The sequence below is a fragment of the Poromitra crassiceps genome, assembly GCF_964638095.1.
Source record: "Poromitra crassiceps genome assembly, chromosome: 5".
Lineage (NCBI taxonomy): Eukaryota > Metazoa > Chordata > Actinopteri > Beryciformes > Melamphaidae > Poromitra > Poromitra crassiceps.
In genome coordinates, this window is record NC_139642.1 from 65,907,587 (window position 1) to 65,932,668 (window position 25,082).

The 25,082-nt window shown below is 38.3% G+C and overlaps 1 protein-coding gene across 1 annotated transcript in view; it reads right to left on the reverse strand.

The window, feature by feature from the left end:
- LOC310776707 (alpha-2-macroglobulin-like) overlaps nt 1–24,363 on the reverse strand; it is a gene marked incomplete at both ends in the record, with an annotated part of 47,044 nt that extends 22,681 nt beyond the window's left edge. The window contains 18 exons of the mRNA XM_083636863.1: nt 1,120–1,252; nt 1,378–1,495; nt 1,614–1,754; nt 7,859–8,008; nt 8,469–8,614; nt 9,585–9,648; nt 10,963–11,190; nt 16,796–16,963; nt 17,065–17,174; nt 17,273–17,390; nt 18,873–19,023; nt 19,144–19,228; nt 19,310–19,475; nt 19,844–19,864; nt 22,784–22,836; nt 23,209–23,365; nt 23,928–24,108; nt 24,272–24,363. Of these exons, the coding sequence (XP_083492989.1) occupies nt 1,120–1,252; nt 1,378–1,495; nt 1,614–1,754; nt 7,859–8,008; nt 8,469–8,614; nt 9,585–9,648; nt 10,963–11,190; nt 16,796–16,963; nt 17,065–17,174; nt 17,273–17,390; nt 18,873–19,023; nt 19,144–19,228; nt 19,310–19,475; nt 19,844–19,864; nt 22,784–22,836; nt 23,209–23,365; nt 23,928–24,108; nt 24,272–24,363 (2,282 nt within the window). The remainder of the gene's footprint in view (nt 1–1,119; nt 1,253–1,377; nt 1,496–1,613; nt 1,755–7,858; nt 8,009–8,468; nt 8,615–9,584; nt 9,649–10,962; nt 11,191–16,795; nt 16,964–17,064; nt 17,175–17,272; nt 17,391–18,872; nt 19,024–19,143; nt 19,229–19,309; nt 19,476–19,843; nt 19,865–22,783; nt 22,837–23,208; nt 23,366–23,927; nt 24,109–24,271) is intronic.
- Between the last annotated feature and the right edge of the window lie 719 nt (nt 24,364–25,082).

A 25,082-nucleotide genomic window follows, 5' to 3' on the forward strand; every position in this document is an offset into this window, starting at 1 on the left:
CATTTCTGCCTTCTCTCCAATACAATGGAACTGGATGGCACTCGGCGTGTGGTGGTCAAAGCACCAAAAAAATACATTTAAAAAAATCAACAGCAATGTCGCTTTCCAGAAATCATGACCTGGTTACTCAAGATAATACACATACCTTGTTGTGAGCAGGATAATCTAGGAACTATTTTCTTTTTTGACCAAACTACTCCCACTAGCTGCTAGCTGAAGTTTCATGTAGGAACTAGCTAGCAGCTAGAGGGTGTAATGTAGTTCGCTCGAAAGAAAATAGTTCCTACATTAAACTGTATTGGAGAGAAGGCAGACATCTCTATGCCCGATATCTCCAAAACTCAGGCAACTAACACAAATCTAGATGGATAAATAGCACAACAGGAGAGAGGAAAAGTATGTATTTTGGATTTTAGGGTGAGGTGTCCCTTTAAGCCAGTGATACTCAACAGCCGCATGTGGCCCGCGGGCCACATGCGGCCCGCAGGCGCTCCCTGTGTGGCCCGCGATGGAATTGCAAAAAAAAAAAAAAAAAAAAAAAAAATGTTTTACAGTGCACATGAACGCAACATGCAAGATACCCGCTGAATAAGTGTCCAAATGTTCATGTCATTCTGGCCAATACTCCACTTCTGTTATAGCATTTCAGTCTGGAATATGGAATATCTTTCAATAATCTATGATTTAGCTGCTAAATTGTCAAATACCACCGTCTGCTCGCTACCCCAGGCACTTATGTATGTACTTAACCTAACTAACTATCCGGTGTGCACAACATTGTCAGACTAAACTTCGGCTGACACCCCAAAAACCTACAATCTGCTACAGAAAAATGTATATTGATTGTTTATTAACTGGCCCCTGGCCTTCTATCATTTCACGAAAGTGGCCCCCGGGCAAAGCAAGTTGAGTATCCCTGCTTTAAGCAATCCACTAGTTGACACTAGACTCTTCTGTGTGCACATTTGACTCTCTCTCTTATTTCATCATCATCGAGCATGTTCTAATCTTTATGTACGGGTCTATACAGAATCATCAGCATGTTATCATGAACATTTCTGAAAGGGTTCTTCATGGTACAAATCACATCATGTAGTGAGGCTTGTGACAGGAGCTCACCCGACTTCCACAAGGTCCCATATCCAAGTCTCAGGGAAGAAAGTGCGCACTGTCTCTATCGGTGGAGAAGCTTCAGGTCCAGCTTCCCCCATGGGACCGGCCCCACCCACACCCATTCTTTGCATCTCAACTGCTATTGGGGCGTCAAAGTATATGGGATTTCTATAATTAACTGAAAAAGAAACAGAAGACAGTATTCAATGAGAACAAGGCAACAATAATACAGTGAACAGATTTGTGCTGGATAAGATTCACCACACTTCACAGGACAGAACAAGAGATAGAAACCTTGTCCATAATGGTATTCTCTTCCCTTAAACTTGAGACACGAAGGTATTCTGATGAACAAATTTGTCACCATCTTCAGTCCCAAATTCTAGATAAACCAAGAACATTTGAGATGTCACTGCCAAGTTGTGTCCATAAAGTTAGTCATTTTGATAGTTCTCTTTAGAAATTATACTTTCAACTGGAAAATGTGGCATAAAAAGTACCTGGAAAACTGTATAAGCATCGTCTCTCTCACCACCTCCAGGTAAAACATATCTTTTTGGTCTCACGTGCAAACATGATTGAGCATCTTCCACCTCATATGGAATAAAGGATGTTTGCTTCACAGGCAACAACTCAAATATCTGAAAAGAGACAAATATATAAATGGTGACGTTTTCACTTGAGCTATGGGCTCCTCTTATATCATGAGATGAGGATGATCGTATAGCGATCAAAATGCAAACAGTCCCTCTGGGATTCATCTTTCTTACATTCTGAAATACTTTCACTTGAAATAAACTGAAATTCCTGACTTGTGTGAAAAATGGCATCATTATGGATTAACATGATAAAATATATATTTCAGTCTGCCAACTCACATAACCAGATTATTACTTTTTAGTAGGTGTTGGAGAAAAATATAAGTTCCATGCCATTTCCTAATCAATATTTCCTAATCAATAAGCTATAAGCTATAATTGCATACACATTATGACATGACTGCTCTGACCCATAGCACACTGACTTCTCCCCCAGCCCCATAGAGAGGACTTCTCCTTTTGCTTGCTGAGACCTTGTCCAGTGCATCGTGTACCATAACAATTGATACAGACAGGAGCCTGCACGGCACACACCCCCCCTCTCTGCCTTTTCCTCCTCTGCCTATAAATCTATGTTACACTGTCGGCCATATTGCTGAACAATTGACTCTGTATGACATATCAGAATGTGTACATTGAGGTTCAGCCCTCTGTCAATATACATGTATTGCAGAGAATGTAAGCTATTAAATATACTTTTATGGTAAATCTTCCTGGACTCAAGGCTCAATTCATTTGGTATTAGATAAGCTGTGATATACATTTACATATACATTTTAGCGGAAAGAATAGATTTTATTCTCTATCAATTGGCGTGTCACGAACAGGATATCTATGACAGAGCGGGTAAGTCTGAATTAATTTCATAATTCATTACTGAGCTGTCATCTGATATTTAAAAGAATCTGAAATATTTGCATGTTGTGGGTTTATCAAAAGGCTTTTGTGATATGGATCTATAAATACTGTAGGTCCAGCAACAGGTCCAAGGAAGCAGGACCAAGTTGATGCTTTTGAACAAATGGGTCTTTTCATTATGGATCTCCTTTTAAATGAGGTCCAGCAACAGGTCCAAGCAAACAGGACCTAGTTGAGGCTTTTGTGAAACAGGTCCAGCAACAGGTCCGATAGCAGGACTTAGTTGAGGCTATTAAGAGGACATAACAAGTCCAGCAACAGGTCCAAACGCAGGACCAAGTTGATGCTTTTGTAATCAATCATAGTTGTATAGCAATATGGTTGATAAGTTTTTTGAGATTCCCACAATGTGTAACAAGCATGTAACAAACAAACAACCAAAAATAAGCAGCTGTTTCATTGTAAAACAACACAATTTCTTAAGAAGCCTATTTTAAAGGAGCAAAAATTGAAGGAAGTTTGCAAAAAGTGTATTTTAGCCAATCCCAAAATACAGAATCAATTGTCCATCGAACAAATTGATCTGTCACCAAATTTGTAAATTCCAGATACCCCACACACGGACGGAACTGGTCAACAGGAGAACAACCGTCCCTCTGTCACCACCCCACATCGACTAAAAGGTAAGGTGTTGTAAATTACTTTACACACACACGGACACCTCAAGATCACAAGTAAGTGATAAACAAAAACAGTAGCTGTCTCTCTCTCTCTCAATGAAGTAAGCTATTTTAATACCCTTGGTGCGTAATGCAAGACTGAAATATAAAGTGTTTTGAATGTGAATAAATGAGACATTTATATAAAATGGGACATTCACAGTAAACTAGTTAAATCAGTGCTTTGCTTAAGCAACAAAGTGGAGTGTTTTACGAGAGAGAGAGACAAATGCGTACACCAGCAGTGTTGACAATTTTCATAGAGCACAGCCCCAAAAAGACAATTGAGATAAGCAGCTCTCTCCCTCTTTTCCTGTCTCATACTGTAAAAATGGTTTGATTCCCTCTCTGAGACCTGTAAAAAATGAGTGATAATAGGTCGGAGAGTGGGCAGCCAGAACCTTGGAAACTACGAAAAGCGGAACGTCTGCGGGCGAGAGACATTCTTAGACAGCATGAAAAGAAAAACATGCCCCCCATACCACCTGGCTCATGTGCTGACATAGTACGTTTAAAATTAGGAGAAAATTATGTTATACCTTTCATGTATGATCTTAATACAGGTACCAGAGGCCTCTGGCCTGTAGGAGGATCTTTTGATAAAGATAAGATTGGATACATGCAAATTGCAGCCAGACAATCACCCAATCTCCAATGGTCAGAGTCTTATGTGACAGAATGCATAAGAGGTTGGAAGCATGTTGCTGATAGGCATCATCAGCTTTCCCAAGGCAACGCAACGAGAGTGCCTTGCTCTGACATGGACAAAAATAAGGCTCCCATGCCAGATATGAAAAAAACTGACTCAGAGAAAAGGGATTCAGACCAAATTGACCCTAAACATGCGATACAGTCTAACCTTGATGAAGAACAAATTCACACTAGCAGCACAGAGTCACTCACTGATAAACCTGACCATCCTCATCTAATTGCCCCCAAGATAATGTGTGATAATACAGCCATTCTCAAACCATGGACCCCCCAGGAAGCACGAAGCATGCTTAAGGACAGTCCAGATCCTTTAAAAAGACCCATTGCTTTCCATAGCTGGCTAGCTCAAATGATAAGTTTGTATGACTGCTTGATTCCGGATGTGAGACAATTGTTGTCACTGGCTTACAATCTGGAGTGGAAAAGTGTACACAAAAATTTCTCGTTTCCAGTGGGAGATGGGAATGAAAATTGGATAGCAGCAACAACAGGAGGAAATTATTCCAGGGAAGATTGGATAAGAGAAATATGTCTGGAATCGATCAAAAGGTCAGCCAGAGACTCAGTAGATTATAGTAAAGTCATTTCCTGTACACAAGGTCTGAAGGAAGACACTTTTCATTTCATACAGCGGTTTCAAATGACGTGGGACAATTCTGTTGGAGTGGATCAGCAAAATTTGTTAGCTGTACAAATACTCATGAATTGTTTACGTCCCGAGATTGCAACTGCCTACAAGATATCTGAAAAAGATTGGCACACAGCAGATTTTGATCAGACTATAGCAGCTCTGTCGGACTTATGTAGGGACGGGATATTTGACACAAAAGGCGAACAAAGTGTTTTAAATATGGCCAAGCAGATACCTGTGAACATACAAACAGACCCAAATCATTTGCCAGATCAGATGGTTCAGCATTCTATATCAGCTGACCACATGCCAGTACGCATTGACAATTCAGGAAGTTCCCCATACAAGTACACCATGCATGTGCCTCGAAACCACACTCGTTATAAAGGCTACGATAAATGCAACTACTGCAGAAAAAGAGGACATTACGCGAACAAATGCCGATATAAAAAACGGGAGCAGCGAGTGGACAAACAGCCATCTTGTTGATTCAATTGGCCCAAGTAGCGATGGTCAATCTTCCCCTATAGCTGGCCCAATGTGATGGAACATAGCAGGCTGAAATAATTTGTTTATGTTTCCTTGGAACAGTCAGTCTTCCAACAAGGTTAAACTTAGCCAGAAACAATTGGATCCCCAAAACCTTTGAGCAAACAGTGAGCCAGCCACCGCCTTTCTAGGTCGGAGAGATAAGCCCTGTCACAGGTTCAAACCCCACAGTATTACACATTATGAAATTGAATGTCGAAACAAGCCCCAGGTTCAAACCCCACAGTATGTGATTGAATGAAATGTTTGTTTGTTATGAATCAATAGAGTGGAGTAAGCTCTGCATTATTTAAAGTGCAGTAAGCAAATTTGAATCAACCAATTAGTAATATATAGACTGTTGATTATTATTATTTTGAAAATAAATCATAATAGATTGTGTGTGAAGTTTGAAGACTTCCTGTGTACGATAATCTGAATCTGAAGTATTTTCTTAAACAGAAAAATGCACATTTATCAACCACCAATTGGGTGGATGAGAAATCAAATTAAGTGGGCAAACCAACATTTAACTTTTGGTTTGATATACACATAAGCAAAATTTACACTTAAATACGGTGAGATGTTTTCAAAAGTATCTATAGATAAGCCAATGGCCTCTGAGGACGAGATTACACTTGAGTTTGCGTTTAGAGTATTGTTGTTTTGCCTCAGTCTGGGGACTGACCCACCCCAATAAGCTAGCTCTTAAAGCAGTTTTTTTTGGGAATTCATCCAGCCCACTCAAGACAAGTCCACGAAATCTGTAAACTTGAAAGGCAGACTCAAGGAGCCATCTTGTTTATGAGGTTCATTGCAAACAAATTATAAAATAAACAATTGAATATGTACTCACAGAGTATCTCAAAACATTATCTGCCGTATGTACGTACTTGTTGTACTAATAACTTGTAATGAAGTTATTTTGTCTAAAATACAGGCACATTGTGAAATCTAATGTTTATAGTTACAGGTTGTACGTCACAGAAAACCTTCACACCAGCACTAAAGTCTGTACTTTGAGTACTGTGCTCCCTAGTAAACTACTAGAGAGAGTACGTTTAACTGTGCTCACTAGAGTAAAGAAAATTCTTTCTATTTTCAATATTAAATAAAATTAAGTGTTTTAAAGTATCATTTTAAGAATAATCAGTTATATGATACTGTGATTATGTTTTAATGAATATGATTAATCAATGTTATGAATGTTTTGCATTTTAGAAAGTTTCAGTTCCTATTCCAAAACAAACCAATATTAAAACTAGAAATAGAATAAAATAGTTCTAAAAAGAAATTAAACCACTGCATGGAGTTGGGCTATTAAATAGTTTTTAATAACAACAATTACAACAACAGCACCAGGAACAAACAAATAAATGAATGAACTAGAGTCATCACATAAGATGAGAAATATTGTTGTTGTTGTGATTACTTTGAAAATATTGTTCCTGTTGTGAATACTTAACATGATTCCTTTTAGAGGAAGGTCCGAAGGACTCGAGCGTTGAATAAAGTGAAGCTGGAAAAGATTTAAGTGTGATTTGGAACACACTGAATATTAAGTTCAATGCATTATAATGATATTAGACTATTTGCATTGAACCATATAGAGTTAAGATTAGTAGGCCCACTCCTATATATATTATAGCCGCAGTGGTGATGTAATTTTGTCATTATATCACTAAAATCTGCTTTCTCTTTCCAATAGATAATGGAGATGCTGTGATATGAACTGAGACTGCGCTGGACTGCATATTGATCAAAAATTCTGTGTTCTTTCAAGTGTTTAATGTTTCCTATGTTTTCAAAACCCCCCCTGCCCAGCCCTGGCCCACAATTAAGTACAGATACAAGCATTATATTGAATAGTGAACTTAAATTTTGTTATTTATTGTTATAGTTGATGAACATAACAATTGGGTGGATTGTTGGAGAAAAATATAAGTTCCATGCCATTTCCTAATCAATATTTCCTAATCAATAAGCTATAAGCTATAATTGCATACACATTATGACATGACTGCTCTGACCCATAGCACACTGACTTCTCCCCCAGCCCCATAGAGAGGACTTCTCCTTTTGCTTGCTGAGACCTTGTCCAGTGCATCGTGTACCATAACAATTGATACAGACAGGAGCCTGCACGGCACACACCCCCCCTCTCTGCCTTTTCCTCCTCTGCCTATAAATCTATGTTACACTGTCGGCCATATTGCTGAACAATTGACTCTGTATGACATATCAGAATGTGTACATTGAGGTTCAGCCCTCTGTCAATATACATGTATTGCAGAGAATGTAAGCTATTAAATATACTTTTATGGTAAATCTTCCTGGACTCAAGGCTCAATTCATTTGGTATTAGATAAGCTGTGATATACATTTACATATACATTTTAGCGGAAAGAATAGATTTTATTCTCTATCAGTAGGCGTCTAGACTCTGATCCTGTCACTCCCTAAGAGCGTGCAGCGAGCTAGCCAATGAGAGCAGGGAGTGAACCCCCCCACCACCCACCCTGCAGCCTACACACCTCGCAGCCTACACACCTCGCAGCCTACACACCTCACAGCCTACACACGGGTCATGGGCAGAAACACTGCTCTAGGCGACTGATGTAATGCAGAGGATGTCGATGATGAGAGTAAAACAAAGTAAATGATGTATAGAAAGTCTTGTGGTTGATTCCAGCCGTCACCTTGTCTGCATCCAGCTTGCTGTCTGGCTCCTTGATGAGGACACTCTGGTCAACAGCGCTGAGGCCACACAGGGAGCCTGGCTGGGCCGACAGGTGCAGGGTGTTCTCCTCTCCTGGGACGGCTGAGGATGGAGAAAACTCCAGTGACACCTGAAACACACACACACACACACACACACACACACACACACACACACACACACACACACACACACACACACACACACACACACACACACACACACACACACACACAACACACACACACACACACACACACACACACACACACACACACACACACACACACACACACACACACACACACACACACACACACACACCACCTTGACCTTAGTGTCGTAGTAGCCTGGGGCACAACTCTTCTGCCCCGTAAGGCCAAAACAAAATGCGTGACAAACATGAATTGACCAAGTTGCGTGAGGCAACTCGTGAGGCAGTACATTTTGAACAGTGCACCAATGCACTGATGGACTGATGGACTTCCATTACAGCCCAGCCAATCAGATGCTCGCCACCTGATTAGCAAACGACTTATCCGGCTAAGCCTAAATCTAGCGAGGTCAGACTTGTCTCTTCCCACACTGACCTTGTGACTGAAGCATTTCTCGGTGGAGAAGTCAGCGCTGTGGGCGATCACAGTCTCACTGGGGAGGATTGTGTAAGCCAGAACCTGGACCAGGGGAGCCATCTCTGGAGACACTTCCAACATGAAGGACACCTCTCCCTCAGTCACTGAAACAGCAAACCAACCCGTGTCATCAATTCTGATCTGATACTAATCCTTATTCACATGATCAATTATAATATAAATTATAGCTGTAGATTCACATTGAGTTTGACCTGTAAATGGAAACCAAGATTTGTGGAACTTTCATAAAGTATTCCAGGTACACTTACTGTATGTAGATCTACTCTGATTTGTACAAATATTACCAATATACACTAACTTTTTTACAGACCCAAAGTACATGTAAATCCATGTCTAGCTGTCACAAACTGTCAGTTACTGAATCAAAAGCTCAGAGCATCATTTGAAAGTGAAATATTTCTGGGCTGGGGCGTCTCTTTCCTGTCTCTCTCAGAATCACAATCACTTTGATTGCCACAATATGCAAGATTAGATTTGTTCTAGTGTAAGGAGGCTATGCAGCGTATAGCGCTCATATCAATATTCAGAGATAAAAGGAAAAATATCTAAAAGACAAAATCACAACATTGCAAGTGCAGTCCAATGCTGTATATACAATATGTACACGAATAGGAGTGTTAAATAGGCATTAAATATGAATTTACAGTACAAGTTGAATAGGCATTAAATAGGAATTTACAGTCCAAGCGGTGTGGTAGTTAAGAGTAATCTAATGGAGTAGGAAGTTCTGGTAGAAGTAGCAGCTATAATAATACTTTAATACCATCTCAATACTTTAATACCATCTCAATACTTTAATACCATCTCAATACTTTAATACCATCTCAATACACTCTCTACTGTGACTCAAATAAAACAAAATAATTAAATGTGATGAGTCAAAGCACGCTCCAAGCTAACAGTGGGCCTTTATGGAAATAAGTTGATCCCTGAACTGATCATCAAAACAACGCTCTTTACCTGGACCACCTGTCAAAACCACGCTCTTTACCTGGACCACCTGTCAAAACCATGCTCTTTACCTGGACCACCTGTCAAAATCATGCTCTTTACCTGGACCACCTGTCACTTCAGCCTGCATCAATCCTTGCTTGACGATGGCTCCTCTGGATAAGATCTGGAGCGACAAATGAATAAATGAAAGAATGAGTCTTATAACCAAATGCATTCAGAGTCATAACATTACCATTGTTCCTTGTGGTGTCAGGGCCGCGGGAAGTACGGGAGCTGCAGGTGCTGCAGCACCCCCTAGTGGCGAGATTTTTTCCCATTTTTCTTTTACAAATGTAATTAAAAATATTTTGCAGTGCACTATGTTTCTTTCTTGTTTTGGAATGTTTCGGGAAATTATTGCATTATTGATATACTGAAAATGTAGCATATTTAAATAGAATTATCAACAATAACAATCAAGGAAGTTGCTTGTAGGGTAGAGAAGAAGAAGAAGCACGCATGCACGCACATGTTGTGTTGAACCAACCAACAACCAATACGAATTGTTTTATCTGGCAATAAAGAAATGTGAACTTGACATGCTATTTGGCCCTTGCGGGCCCCACCGAGAGTCCCTTCCTCCCAGCACCCCCTGCTTAAAGTGACTTCCAGCCGCCCTGCGTGGTGTCGTTACTTTTGAGCAGTAAAGTCATGGCGCTCACTGTAAATTGCTCATTTACAGTGAGCAATGGAACGCTGTTGTACTATAGACTATAGAGGGTGACATCACCTAGCACAAAGGCCAGCCAGTAGCAGATGACCTGTTCAGTGTCAAGATTTGGGTTTGTGGGCTAGTTACTCCTTAAAACAAGTGAAATTTTCTGACCACAAGGCATGCTGCTGCGTGACCTCGCCTGCTCTATTGGCATGCGCAGCGCACATTTGCCCAACTTTGCATCACTGATGACATCACTCACTGATGACATCATAATGATGTCACAATGTCTATGATCACTGATGATGTCACAATGCCTATGACATTATCAGTAATGTCACAATGCCTATGACATCATCAATAGGACAAACATTGAAACAGAACAGACAGACAGAGATTGCCCACTTGCTCCCTTTTATAGATATAAAAATAGATAGATAGATAGATAGATACTGTAGATAGATAGATAGATAGATATATACTATAGATAGATAGATAGATAGATAGATAGATAGATACTGTAGATAGATAGATAGATATATAGATACTATAGATAGATAGATAGATAGATACTATAGATAGATAGATGATAGATAGATAGATACTATAGATAGATAGATAGATAGATAGATAGATACTATAGATAGATAGATAGATAGATACTATAGATAGATAGATAGATAGATAGATACTATAGATAGATAGATAGATAGATAGATAGATAGATAGATAGATAGATAGATAGATAGATAGATAGATAGATAGATACATCACACCACTCACCAGATACATCACATCCACAGAGCCCTGCCTCTCTCCAACTATAGTGTACTGAATGGAGATCTTCTGCTGTCCACCACAGGGAAATGTTTCCCCCTGTGTCTTCACCTCCAGGGAGCTGACTGATTTAGTGTCGGGTGTAGAGAGTTCCACCAAAGACAGGGAGTGTTCCCCAGTCTCATAGTATGGAGTCCTGTAACCATGGTACTCACGCTTTGGTGTGACGCTAACCTGGATGGCAGAACAAAGACGAGAGAAAAAGGCAAAAGGTCTGATCAGTCTTGATGGGAATACAAATAAAAAATAGCACTACTCTTAAAAGGTACAAAACTCTGAACAATCAGCTATTATATCAATGGAGGATTTCAGATCATCTAGACCTTAGGACAGAGTCAACAGAGCTTTGTCTGAAGTCATAACTATCAGCAGATTCATTCAGCAAAGCAACCAATGTTCATGTTAACCAGCCACTTCCTGGTCTCACGTGGTCAGACCCAACCTCTTACGTCGGCACGCTTCCAACAGTGTGTTTAGAAACCCTGCTTTGAGAGTGGTGACAGGTCAGAGGTCAGGTCACCCATACGGAAGAGGCATATATACACATATATGTAGTAAACATACATGTAGTATATGTTCATATAAGTATTCGACATATATCCACATATATATCCAGGATATATGTGCATATATGTGCATATGTATCACAATATATGAACATGTATGGAATTGGAACGTTTCATATATGGTCCATATATGTTAGTCCTATATAATTATATATGTGCATACATGTATAGATTGTATATGGACACATATGGTAATTAATTATATGTACATTTGTATGCATTGACACTATACGGACATATATGCTTAATACATATAAAACTATATATGAATAATAACTATACATACATATATGTTTTATTTTATATGAACATATATGACTATTACCTGTGTATAACTGTATGTATTTACCTGTATTCGACATATATCCACCTATATATCCAGGATATGCGTGCATATATGTGCATATATATCACAATAGATGAACATGTATGGAATTGGAACGTTTCATATATGGTCCATATATGTTTGTCCTTTATAATTATATATGTGCATACATGTATAGATTGTATATGGACACATATGGCAATTAATTATATGTACATTTGTATGCATTGACAGTATACGGGCATATATGGTTAATACATATATAACTATATATGAATAATAACTATACATACATATGTTTTATTTTATATGAACATATAATACTATTACCTGTGTATAACTGTATGTATTTATCTGTATTCGACATATATCCACCTATATATCCAGGATAGATGTGCATATATGTGCATATATATCACAATATATGAACATGTATGGAATTGGAACGTTTCATATATGGTCCATATATGTTTGTCCTGTATAATTATATATGTGCATACATGTATAGATTGTATATGGACACATATGGCAATTAATTATATGTACATTTGTATGTATTGACACTATACGGGCATATATGGTTAATACATATAAAACTATATATGAATAATAACTATACATACATATATGTTTTATTTTATATGAACATATATGACTATTACCTGTGTATAACTGTATGTATTTATCTCTATTCGACATATATCCACCTATATATCCAGGATATATGTGCATAGATATCACAATATATGAACATGTATGGAATCAAAACACATATCTCTTAATTAAAAGAGATGTAATTTTCCAAATTATTTTTGATTGAACAACATCTCAGAAGTGAAACCCACCATGAAAATGGTTAGTTTTGTGCAAGACTTCCAGCACTACTGGATATTTTCAAGGTTTGTCCAGTGTGCATGAGATTTAAAAATAAGGGTTTTTTGACAGTGGAGTCATTAAAATGCCCCACAGTCTATATTATGGTTTTAGTGTAAACATTATATATTATATATGATTTAGAAGCTCATCGTAAAGCTGATTCCAAATATATAATTTAAAAGCTTCATAAATTAAATCCTGTGGAGTTATTAACCATATTAGATCCCTAATCTCTGCCCCAAATGCATCATGGGACTTCCATGCAAATTCTGGAGAAATGTTCACGCCCCCTCCAACCAGTCTCTCTGCTGCACCCTGGATTACTTACATGAACATAGATGATCACATGTATGAGAATACTCATATATGTTAATTGCTTATATGAGCATACCTGCTGACATATGTCAGTAAAGTCATGTTAATTGCTGATATACACATATATGTAGACATATGTAAGTAAAGTCTTCTATGTTAATTGCTGATATACACATATATGTAGACATATGTAAGTTTAACCCTATATGTTCAATGCGTACACAAACATATATGATTACATGTATGAGAATATCCGCATATGTTAACTGATTATATGAGCATATATGTTGACATACATAATAGTAATCATATATGTTTAATGCTTATACGAACACATATTTTGATATGGAAGAGAATAACATATATGTGTGTTGCTTGTATTTGCATATATGCGGAAATATGTAGAAATATTATTATATGTTAATTGCTTATATGTACATATATCTAAACATATGCGAGAATAACCCTGTATGTCCATTACTTGTATGAACATATATGATCACATGTATGAGAATACTCATATGTTAATTGCTTATATGAGCAAACATGCTTGCATATGTAAGTAAATTCTTATATGTTAATTGCTGATATGCACATATATGTAGACATATGTAAGTTTAACCCTATATGTTCAATGCTTACACAAACATATATGATTACATGTATGCGAACATCCGCATATGTTAATTGATTATATGAGCATATATGTTGACATACGTAATAATAATCATATATGTTTAATGCTTAAATGCACACATATTTTGATATGCAAGAGAATAACATATATGTGTGTTGCTTGTATTTGCATATACGCAGACATATGTAGAAACATTCTTATATGTTAATTGCTTATATGTACATATATCTAAACATAATAGAATAACCTTGTATGTCCATTACTTGCATGAACATATATGATCACAAGTATGACAATACTCATATATGTTAATTGCTTATATGAGCATACATGCTTACATATGTAAGTAAATTCTTATATGGTAATTGCTGATATGCACATATATGTAGACATATGTAAGTTTAACCCTATATGTTCAATGCTTACACAAACATATATGATTACATGTATGCGAACATCCGCATATGTTAATTGATTATATGAGCATATATGTTGACATACATAATAATAATCATATATGTTTAATGCTTATATGCACACATATTTTGATATGCAAGAGAATAACATATATGTGTGTTGCTTGCATTTGCATATATGCAGAAATATGTAGAAATATTATATGTTAATTGCTTATATGTACATATATCTAAACATATGCAATAATAACCCTGTATGTCCATTACTTGCATGCACATATATGATCACATGTATGAGAATACTCATATATGTTAATTGCTTATATGAGCATACATGCTTACATATGTAAGTAAATTCTTATATGTTAATTGCTGATATGCACATATGTGTAGACATATGTAAGTTTAACCCTATATGTTCAATGCTTACACAAACATATATGATTACATGTATGCGAACATCCGCATATGTTAATTGATTATATGAGCATATATGTTGACATACGTAATAATAATCATATATGTTTAATGCTTAAATGCACACATATTTTGATATGCAAGAGAATAACATATATGTGTGTTGCTTGTATTTGCATATACGCAGAAATATGTAGAAACATTCTTAATATGTTAATTGCTTATATGTACATATATCTAAACATAATAGAATAACCCTGTATGTCCATTACTTGCATGAACATATATGATCACATGTATGACAATACTCATATATGTTAATTGCTTATATGAGCATGCATGCTTACATATGTAAGTAAATTCTTATATGTTAATTGCTGATATGCACATATGTGTAGACATATGTAAGTTTAACCCTATATGTTCAATGCTTACACAAACATATATGATTACATGTATGCGAACATCCGCATATGTTAATTGATTATATGAGCATATATGTTGACATACGTAATAATAATCATATATGTTTAATGCTTATATGCACACATATGTTGATATGCAAGAGAATAACATATATGTGTGTTGCTTGTATTTGCATATATGTGGAAATATGTAGAAATATTCGTATATGTTAATTGCTTATATGTACATATATCTAAACATATGCAAGAATAACCCTGTATGCCCATTACTTGCATGCGCATATATGATCACATGTATGAGAATACTCATATATGTTAATTGCTTATATGAGCATACATGCTTACATATGTAAGTACATTCTTATATGTTAATTGCTGATATGCACATATGTGTAGACATATGTAAGTTTAACCCTATATGTTCAATGCTTACACAAACATATATGATTACATGTATGCGAACATCCGCATATGTTAATTGATTATATGAGCATATATGTTGACATATGTAATAATAATCATATATGTGTAATGCTTATATGCACACATATTTTGATATGCAAGAGAATAACATATATGTGTTTTGCTTGTATTTGCATATATGCGGAAATATGTAGAAATATTCTTATATGTTAATTGCTTATATGTACATATATCTAAACATATGCAAGAATAACCCTATATGTCCATTACTTACATGAGCATATATGATCACATGTATGGGAGTACTCATATATGTTAATTGCTTATATGAGCATACATGCTTACATATGTAAGTAAATTCTTATATGGTAATTGCTGATATGCACATATATGTAGGCATATGTAAGTTTAACCCTATATGTTCAATGCTTACACAAACATATATGATTACATGTATGCGAACATCCGCATATGTGAATTGATTATATGAGCATATATGTTGACATACGTAATAATAATCATATATGTTTAATGCTCATATGCACACATATTTTGATATGCAAGAGAATAACATATATGTGTGTTGCTTGCATTTGCATATATGCGGAAATATGTAGAAATATTCTTATATGTTAATTGCTTATATGTACATATATCTAAACATATGCAAGAATAACCCTGTATGTCCATTACTTGCATTAACATATATGATCACATGTATGAGAATACTCATATATGTTAATTGCTTATATGAGCATACATGCTTACATATGTAAGTACATTCTTATATGTTAATTGCTGATATGCACATATGTGTAGACATATGTAAGTTTAACCCTATATGTTCAATGCTTACACAAACATATATGATTACATGTATGCGAACATCCGCATATGTTAATTGATTATATGAGCATATATGTTGACATACGTAATAATAATCATATATGTTTAATGCTCATATGCACACATATATTGATATGCAAGAGAATAACATATATGTGTGTTGCTTGTATTTGCATATATGCGGAAATATGTAGAAATATTCTTATATGTTAATTGCTTATATGTACATATATCTAAACATATGCTAGAATAATCCTATATGTCCATTACTTACATGAGCATATATGATCACATGTATGGGAGTACTCATATATGTTAATTGCCTATATGATCATATATGTCAATTTATATTTGGATCACATATATGATCCTCACATATATATGCATATATCTCAGGTGGGTTTGTATGCAAAGTGCATACATGTACATGTATGTGACATATATGTGGACCTTGTGTCGGATGTATGTCCATATATGTGTATATATGCCTCTTCCGTATGGGCACAGCTGCTTTTGATCCCATGTCTACTTACTCTGAGATTGATGTCTCCATGGAGGTCAGCTGTGTTCAATGAGAAAGTGGCGAGACCATCACTGTCAGTTGTGAGGTTCTGTATGAGATGTCCTGACCACCTTGCTCCCAGAAACAGGTGCACCAACTTGTTGGGAATTGGTGTGTCATTGAAGTAAACTGCTTTAACCTGATGGAAACAGAGAGTTGTATCACAGAAAATCAAGATGACTATATCAGTGACATTTGGATCTAGTATAGACATGCAGAGTGAAGGTATTTTACACTTACTTTTCCTTCCACAACTGATCCATGTTCATACACCTTGGGGGTATCAACAAAAGATAGTTTTCCAACAACATAAGAAAGCGATATGGTTTTCCCTTGTGGATGTATGATGCCTGTGAGAAGATCAATCATTGACAACAGTGAATGGGTCATGACTCATATCGTTCAAGTCAGTTGTCTTTTTGAAAATATGATGCATGTCAAGACTTGCCTGTCCCCTCCTCTTCCACTTTGGCACTGAGATACAGTTTATCTGTCAGCATCTTTTGGGCGACTTTTGTGAAAGTTGAGATGCCGAAGGTAAAAGTGGCACAGCCATTCTTGTCTGTCTAAAAAGTAAAATAAATCAATCAAATCAAATCAATGGTTGACATACAATGTATACGTGTATGAACGTGTTTTGAAGCCTTTCCTGAAAACTAAGCATCACTTGATTCTTAGTGATTCCGTCCTGCAGCTTGCCGAGCTGGCCCTGCAGCTGCTAATTTTTGTTAACCACAAACCTTATTTCATGTATTTAAGTGAAATCCCCATTCTAAAAGTCCATTCACTTTCCCCCTGAGGATACAACCTGCTACTTCACTTCCCCCCTGAGGATACAACATGCTACTTCACTTTCCCCCTGAGGATACAACCTGCTACTTCACTTTCCCCCTGAGGACACAACCTGCTACTTCACTTTCCCCCTGAGGATACAACCTGCTACTTCACTTTGCCCCTGAGGATACAACCTGCTACTTCACTTTCCCCCTGAGGACACAACCTGCTACTTCACTTTCCCCCTGAGGACACTTCCCCCCTGAGGATACAACATGCTACTTCACTTTCCCCCTGCGGATACAACCTGCTACTTCACTTTCCCCCTGAGGATACAACCTGCTACTTCACTTTCCCCCTGCGGATACAACCTGCTACTTCACTTTCCCCCTGCGGATACAACCTGCTACTTCACTTTCCCCCTGAGGATACAACCTGCTACTTCACTTTCCCCCTGAGGACATAACCTGCTACTTCACTTTCCCCCTGAGGACACAACCTGCTACTTCACTTTCCCCCTGCGGATACAACCTGCTACTTCACTTTCCCCCTGAGGATACAACCTGCTACTTCACTTTCCCCCTGCGGATACAACCTGCTACTTCACTTTCCCCCTGAGGATACAACATGCTACTTCACTTTCCCCCTGAGGATACAACATGCTACTTCACTTTCCCCCTGAGGATACAACCTGCTACTTCACTTTCCCCCTGAGGATACAACCTGCTACTTCACTTTCCCCCTGAGGATACAACATGCTACTTCACTTTCCCCCTGAGGATACAACCTGCTACTTCACTTTTACCCTGAGGATACAACCTGCTACTTCACTTTCCCCCTGAGGATACAACATGCTACTTCACTTTCCCCCTGAGGATACAACCTGCTACTTCACTTTCCCCATGAGGATACAACATGCTACTTCACTTTCCCCCTGAGGATACAACATGCTACTTCACTTTCCCCCTGAGGATACAACCTGCTACTTCACTTTCCCCCTGAGGATACAACATGCTACTTCACTTTCCCCCTGAGGATACAACCTGCTACTTCACTTTCCCCCTGAGGATACAACCTGCTACTTCACTTTCCCCCTGAGGATACAACATGCTACTTCCGGACTCATTCCTGCTGTGTTCTATTGTGTAACCTGTCTCCACAGTGGTGTTTTAAAGTGAAACAGTATGTATACATTAGATATGTGCTTACAGATCAGGCCACAGAGAGAAGACCACTAGGCTACAGTACCTGTTTTGTCCACTAGGCTACAGTACCTGTTTTGTCTCTGTGTAACAAGGGGCAGTAAACTCAGGGACGCCCTCTGGATGTTCAGGGGTGCCAACCAAGCCAACCAGATAACCACGCCGAAGAGGTCTGCACACCTCAATATGAACATTGGCTGACACAGGCTGTCCAAATGTATACCTGTTTAAAAGAAAATAAATAAATACAAATCAATATAATTTTGTAAAGGGCGTCTCTACTCTCCAAATTATTATATATATTTTTTATATATGTCTGAATATGAGAAGTCCCATGACTTACTTTGCACATACTTCAGCTCCGATTTCTTCCTGCTCAATGCTTATTTCATCAAGTGCTTTTACCTTTACTTCAAATTTGGGCAAAACTGTGGACAAAACATAATTGGTAGCATTCTTGAATATATTCATTACATGTCATGGAAAGTAAACAAAGCAACATAACTTACCATATTTCTCCACCTTGAAGCTGTGATATATTTTCTTTTCCCCAATCTCCACGATGACTTGGTAGGTTCCCTCGGGGGCCTCGGAGTTCAAATCGTAAGACTGCTGCACTATTTTACCATCGGCTGTGGTGTTCAGCCACTGTCCAATCCGGTTGTTGTTAGTATCCTGTTAGAAATAGATGGGCAGAACATGCAGTGATGTTGAAGACGGGAATCTTTGGCAAACAACCAACAAAAGATGTCTATAGCAACATCGCAGAGTACAGCGATTGTAACATAGAGATTTGGTCTCGGCTGGTTAAAAGAGTAATGTAACATTCACATCATCTACAAATCTACTGATGAACCCTGAATGTGAAACGATTTTATTTTTTGTTTTAAAACAGTCAAGAATGCTTGTAATACTACATCTTTTTCAGATTATGACTCATCCAAGATTGTTTTAAAACTATTCTGATGTAAATGGAACCTAACAACTGTCACTGCAGTGTCATTGTGCTGAGGACATTTTCATATTTACCACAGGATTCATACCTCAATTTCCATGATGTTGTACTGCAAGAACAAAAACAAAAAAGTCATATAAAAAAAGAGAAGTTGTTTATATCATCAGTCCATCCTGGTCTTAAATAATATTAGTATGGTTCTGTATATTAATATTAATATTGACATTAATATTAATATTGACATTAATATTAATATTAATGTCAATATTAATATTAATATTAATATTAACTCATTGAATGCCATGGACGTCCTTCGACGTCCAATTAAATAGTGACGTAGAATGCCACGGACGTCCTTCGACGTCCAATGCGTTTTTTGACGGTGGGACGTCGATCAAAGCCTTCCGCAGCTCCTGTACAACTATAGTAGCTATTGGAGGTCTATAACCTATTTTACAGAAGCCTTAGGTGGCGACAGTGCTCTCCAGATTACAGAAATGTCAGGAATACACAGCCTGAATTAGCCTTGATGAAAGAGAACCCGCTCATGCTGCAATCCAGAGCCATGTAGATTGTTCTGGCTGCAACTGACGGTGCGTGCGAACACAGTCAATCCGCGCACACAACTGAGTCCTTCTGCCTCTGTCTGTCTGTCAGCATAGTTTCTCCACATGATTAGCCGCTAGAAAAGCAGCAGCGCGACACTGAAAAGCCAAACCTTTCACTGCAGTCCGCGTGTGGCTTCTCCATGTTGCGCTGCCTGGGAGGCGGCGCTTCCCAGGCTTCCTAGAGACGCTTGGTGCGAGGCTGTGTGTTACTAGTGTGGGGAGGAGTTTTCAGCTGGGGGGGGGGGGGGGGGGGGGGGGGGGGGGTGGGGCACGCAGGGCAGGACACAACTACACCACATCACTACATCAGAAAATATTACCGTATCTAGAGTCAGTGAATGTGCTTGAAATGCTGCATTTCACAAAAGGCTGAATATCTCAGCTTATAATTTGAAATGCCTGAAAACGCTGAAAACAACCTATCTTCTCCGGCTCATAACTAAAGAACGGAAAATGGTATCAATAAACTTTTTTTTGCTGATGATACAATAGAGTCTCCTTGTTCTTTTTGCGTGTTCGGTGTTTACATAGTAATATCACACAATATTCTGTGGGCCTCGAGAAATCACTGAAAACGCTCTGAAAACTCTGGCACTGGGAGCGTCCGTTCTCCAAAAGTGGCTGGCACTCAATGAGTTAATATTAATATTAATAATTTGCATTAATATTAGTATGGTTCTGTGCATACAAACCTACATAACAGCATGTAATTAAGCAATAAGCACAAGAAGCCGTGGTTTAGAGTGATTTTACAACAGCTAAGGGGTGTTCTAAACTTTAAGCATGCTGCTTTCACAGCAAGTGATGCTTGAGTGATAGACATTAGAGTCCATTCTTTTTAGCCTCGTTGCTAGAACGTCCGCCTCGCATGCTGGAGGTTCCATGTTCGATTCCCAGCTGCGGGGGACGACACAGCGCGGGTTACATGAGTTCCTTTGGCTTTTCAATAAGTAACCTTGAAGGATGCAGTATTTAAGCAGTGCAGCAGCTTCTTTAAGTGACACGTGTGTCCGTCCCTCACACGGGATGTAGCACGGGATGTCGATATGCGCATGAGATCTGCAGCCTATAAGCCCCTCCCCCAGCTCCCAGTTGGCACAGAGACACAGGCTTGAGGTTGATAGTTCAAAGCCAGTGAAACACGCAGGCACAAATGCACACATACACGCGTGCGCACATATGTAAGCAGTTTAAGAAACGTCTGCAAATGTATGGAGAATTCACTTCCTCATGCTTTGGCACCCTATGGAGACAGCGCCTTGAAAACACGTGACAGAGAGAGGGGGGTGGGGGGGACTTGCACCGCTTATACTGGGTGTGATTTCTCATAATAACAGATTCCATAATAACAGCATTCCTTTGGAGTTTTGCACTCAATGTAGTTACTGTACATGTCCAACATGAAGACACTCACTGTAGTTACTGTACATGTCCAACATGAAGACACTCACTGTAGTTACTGTACATGTCCAACATGAAGACACTCACTGTAGTTACTGTACATGTCCAACATGAAGACACTCACTGTAGTTACTGTACATGTCCAACATGAAGACACTCACTGTAGTTACTGTACATGTCCAACATGAAGACACTCACTGTAGTTACTGTACATGTCCAACATGAAGACACTCACTGTAGTTACTGTACATGTCCAACATGAAGACACTCACTGTAGTTACTGTACATGTCCAACATGAAGACACTCACTGTAGTTACTGTACATGTCCAACATGAAGACACTCACTGTAGTTACTGTACATGTCCAACATGAAGACACTCACTGTAGACTGCAACGTCTTCTATTTCCACTACCTTCTCATATTTATCATGGAAACTTTCAAATGCATCACTTCCTGTGCGGAAGAGGATTCTTCCGTAAAATAAGAAGTTTTAAGTATTGCAGTCACAGCCTAGGCATTTTCCTTCAAATTGGATTCTCAGCTAAATCATGAGTTAGTGGACTGCTAGAATGAGAACCTAGTGTCACTCGAGGAATCACAGCATCAGCAATACATGTTTGAGGACCTTCACCTCAGCACAGCAGGTTTACTTAAGAGTAGCCCTGGTTGTCCTATTGACCCAGGGCTCCAACAGTAGCCTCAGCATTGAGCTGTTTGTCCACACTGATTAAACACACAACAGAGGCTAAAGACCAGACCGCTGTAGGTTTACCAGTAGCCTGATTGTGTAATGTATGTACACTTCACGACTGGCCTGTGTAGTTCAGCAAGGCAGCATTTAAAATGTGCACCATTATCATGCAGTGTCTAAATAAGGTCTCTAACATGGTCTCTAAATAAGGTCTGAAAGAGAGAGAGAGAGAGAGGGGGGGGGGGAGAGAGAGAGAGAGAGAGAGGGGGAGAGAGAGAGAGAGAGAGAGAGAGGACTGTTGTACTGTCAATGGTTCCAACACTCACCAACTCATTGACGGGTCTGAACTTGGTGTCCAGTGTAATTACTCTGAAATGCACTGCAAAGAAATTATAATGGCTTTTACAACGACTCCACAATAATGAAAAATAATAATATAATGGAAATAATGAAAAAGGGCTGATGAAACTATACTAAATGATCCTTCATGATCTACTCTGGTGATCTCTTTTTATCTGAGATGAATACATAGTCAATCAAAGATAAGATGCCAACATATAATGATGTTCTCATGCATCCATTCATTTAATTTATTAATTTTCTTTACTTTCTCCAGTTGAGAGTCACAGGGGGGCTGGAACCTACTGTATCCCAGGCCAGCATGCACTGGACAGGAAGCGACTATACCATATATGGTACTATAATATTCAACAGACATTATAGCAGAGACTGAAGTCATCCACTCAATTACCTGTTTGTCCTGGGAGGTAGATTGGTTTATCTGTCTGGACGAATGTCATTGGTTGATAGGCTTTGATCATGACTTTCCTGATCTCTTTTGAATGAAATGTGTCGCCTTTAACGTCCACCTCGAAATTCAGAACCCCCTGATCCTGCACTATAGGAGCCTGTGAAGGAAATATTATTACAGACAACAATGAAGTAGGGCTGGGCAATATACCAATATTATTATTATCTATATTATTATTATTATTATTATTATTATTACCTTTATTATTATTATTATTATTATTATTATTATTATTATTATTATTATTATTATTATTATTATTGTTATTGTTATTATTATTATTCTCGGTAATATTGTGATTTTGCATAAGTGTTGTCTTCCTGGTTTAAAAGGCTGCATTACAGTAAAGACTGTTCTGTCTTATTATTCCCTTTACCCACTTAGTCATTATATCTCCATTACTGATCATTATTTATCAAAAATATCACTGAGTAAATATTTTGTGAAAGCACCAAGTTACAAGTGAATATTTAGCCCACTTCATAGAAGATACAGAGATATTGTATATCGCCATTCAGCCTTAACATATTGAGATTATGCCTTTTGGTCCATATCACCCAGCCCTACAATCAAGATACAACCATTCCCTACTGTAAAAACCATAGATACACTGTTGATTTCCACTCAATCAAACAAAACAGAGGCTATCTGGAGAGGACCTTGAATTTAATGCAGCTGTGCAACTCTGTGTTGGACGTCTCCTGTGCGAGGACTGTGTTTTTCACAGGGGAGATCAGAGTCATGGTCAGAACCAGAGTCTCATTGGGCTGCAGGAGATTGACGCAGAATTGGGTCTCAGCTCCAGCTTCAAGAACTGCAGGAATGGCTACCATGTATTGTCTACAAACACAGAAACATACACAAGATGCTGTGTCATAGGCGAGAATCCATCAGCAAAACATCATCCAAACTTGTACACCTATCCTCTGTAAAGCTCACAACTAAACTTCACAACACACCACATGCTATTCCTGGGTTATTGAAGAATTACTGGTAGACTTACGGTCCTGGCCTGTCCTGGCCTTGACCCAAACACATCCAGCTCAGGCACGCAAAAAGCCTCCATGTCCACATCTGAATCCCAGGAAGAGCCATGACTGACTGGGGTGTACCTCTGGGTCGGTCTCTGTTAAATAGGCTCTGTTACAGTAAGCCCTACACCCATGCAAACCCCACCTCCATCCACCCACTCATCATGTAACGCAATAGTAGATAGTGAGTAGTTTCTACATCAAAGGCATGTTCCAAAGTTTAGGGACCCTGGTTGCAAAATGCTTGTTGTAAAGCCTTGTCTTAGTTGGAACAGTCAATAGATCATCCTCTGTATGTAATACTGCATGAGTCTATATAGGAAGCTTTATTTGAGTCTGAGTTTTGGCGCTAAGTTTTGGTCCGTGTGAAATGTTCTCCCGATTCTAAATATAGCTGAACCATTTGGTTTGAGGAAGTGAAACTATTTTTATAAGCATTTTACGAAATGTCTATGGGAAAATAATTTGCGGAAGAAAAATCTCTGGTACAGTGCTGAAGCAGGAAGTGACGTTCACTTTGCCTCTCTATTGTCAAATAGTGCAGCTGCATGCCTGCATCATAAGCTATCTGATTTGTTTTTGTAGCTATAACATTACTGTTAAGTTAGCAGTAACGTTGCACCCTCAGTTGCAATTGACAGTATCTTTCATTGTTGTTGCCAGCCTGCACTGTTGCTATAGTGCAGTCAGATGCACCCTGAGTAACTTTGTTCTGGAACCGAGGCTGTTATATCTGTGGTGTTGGGGAGTAGTTACATGATGAGTGGGTGGGTGGGTGGAGGT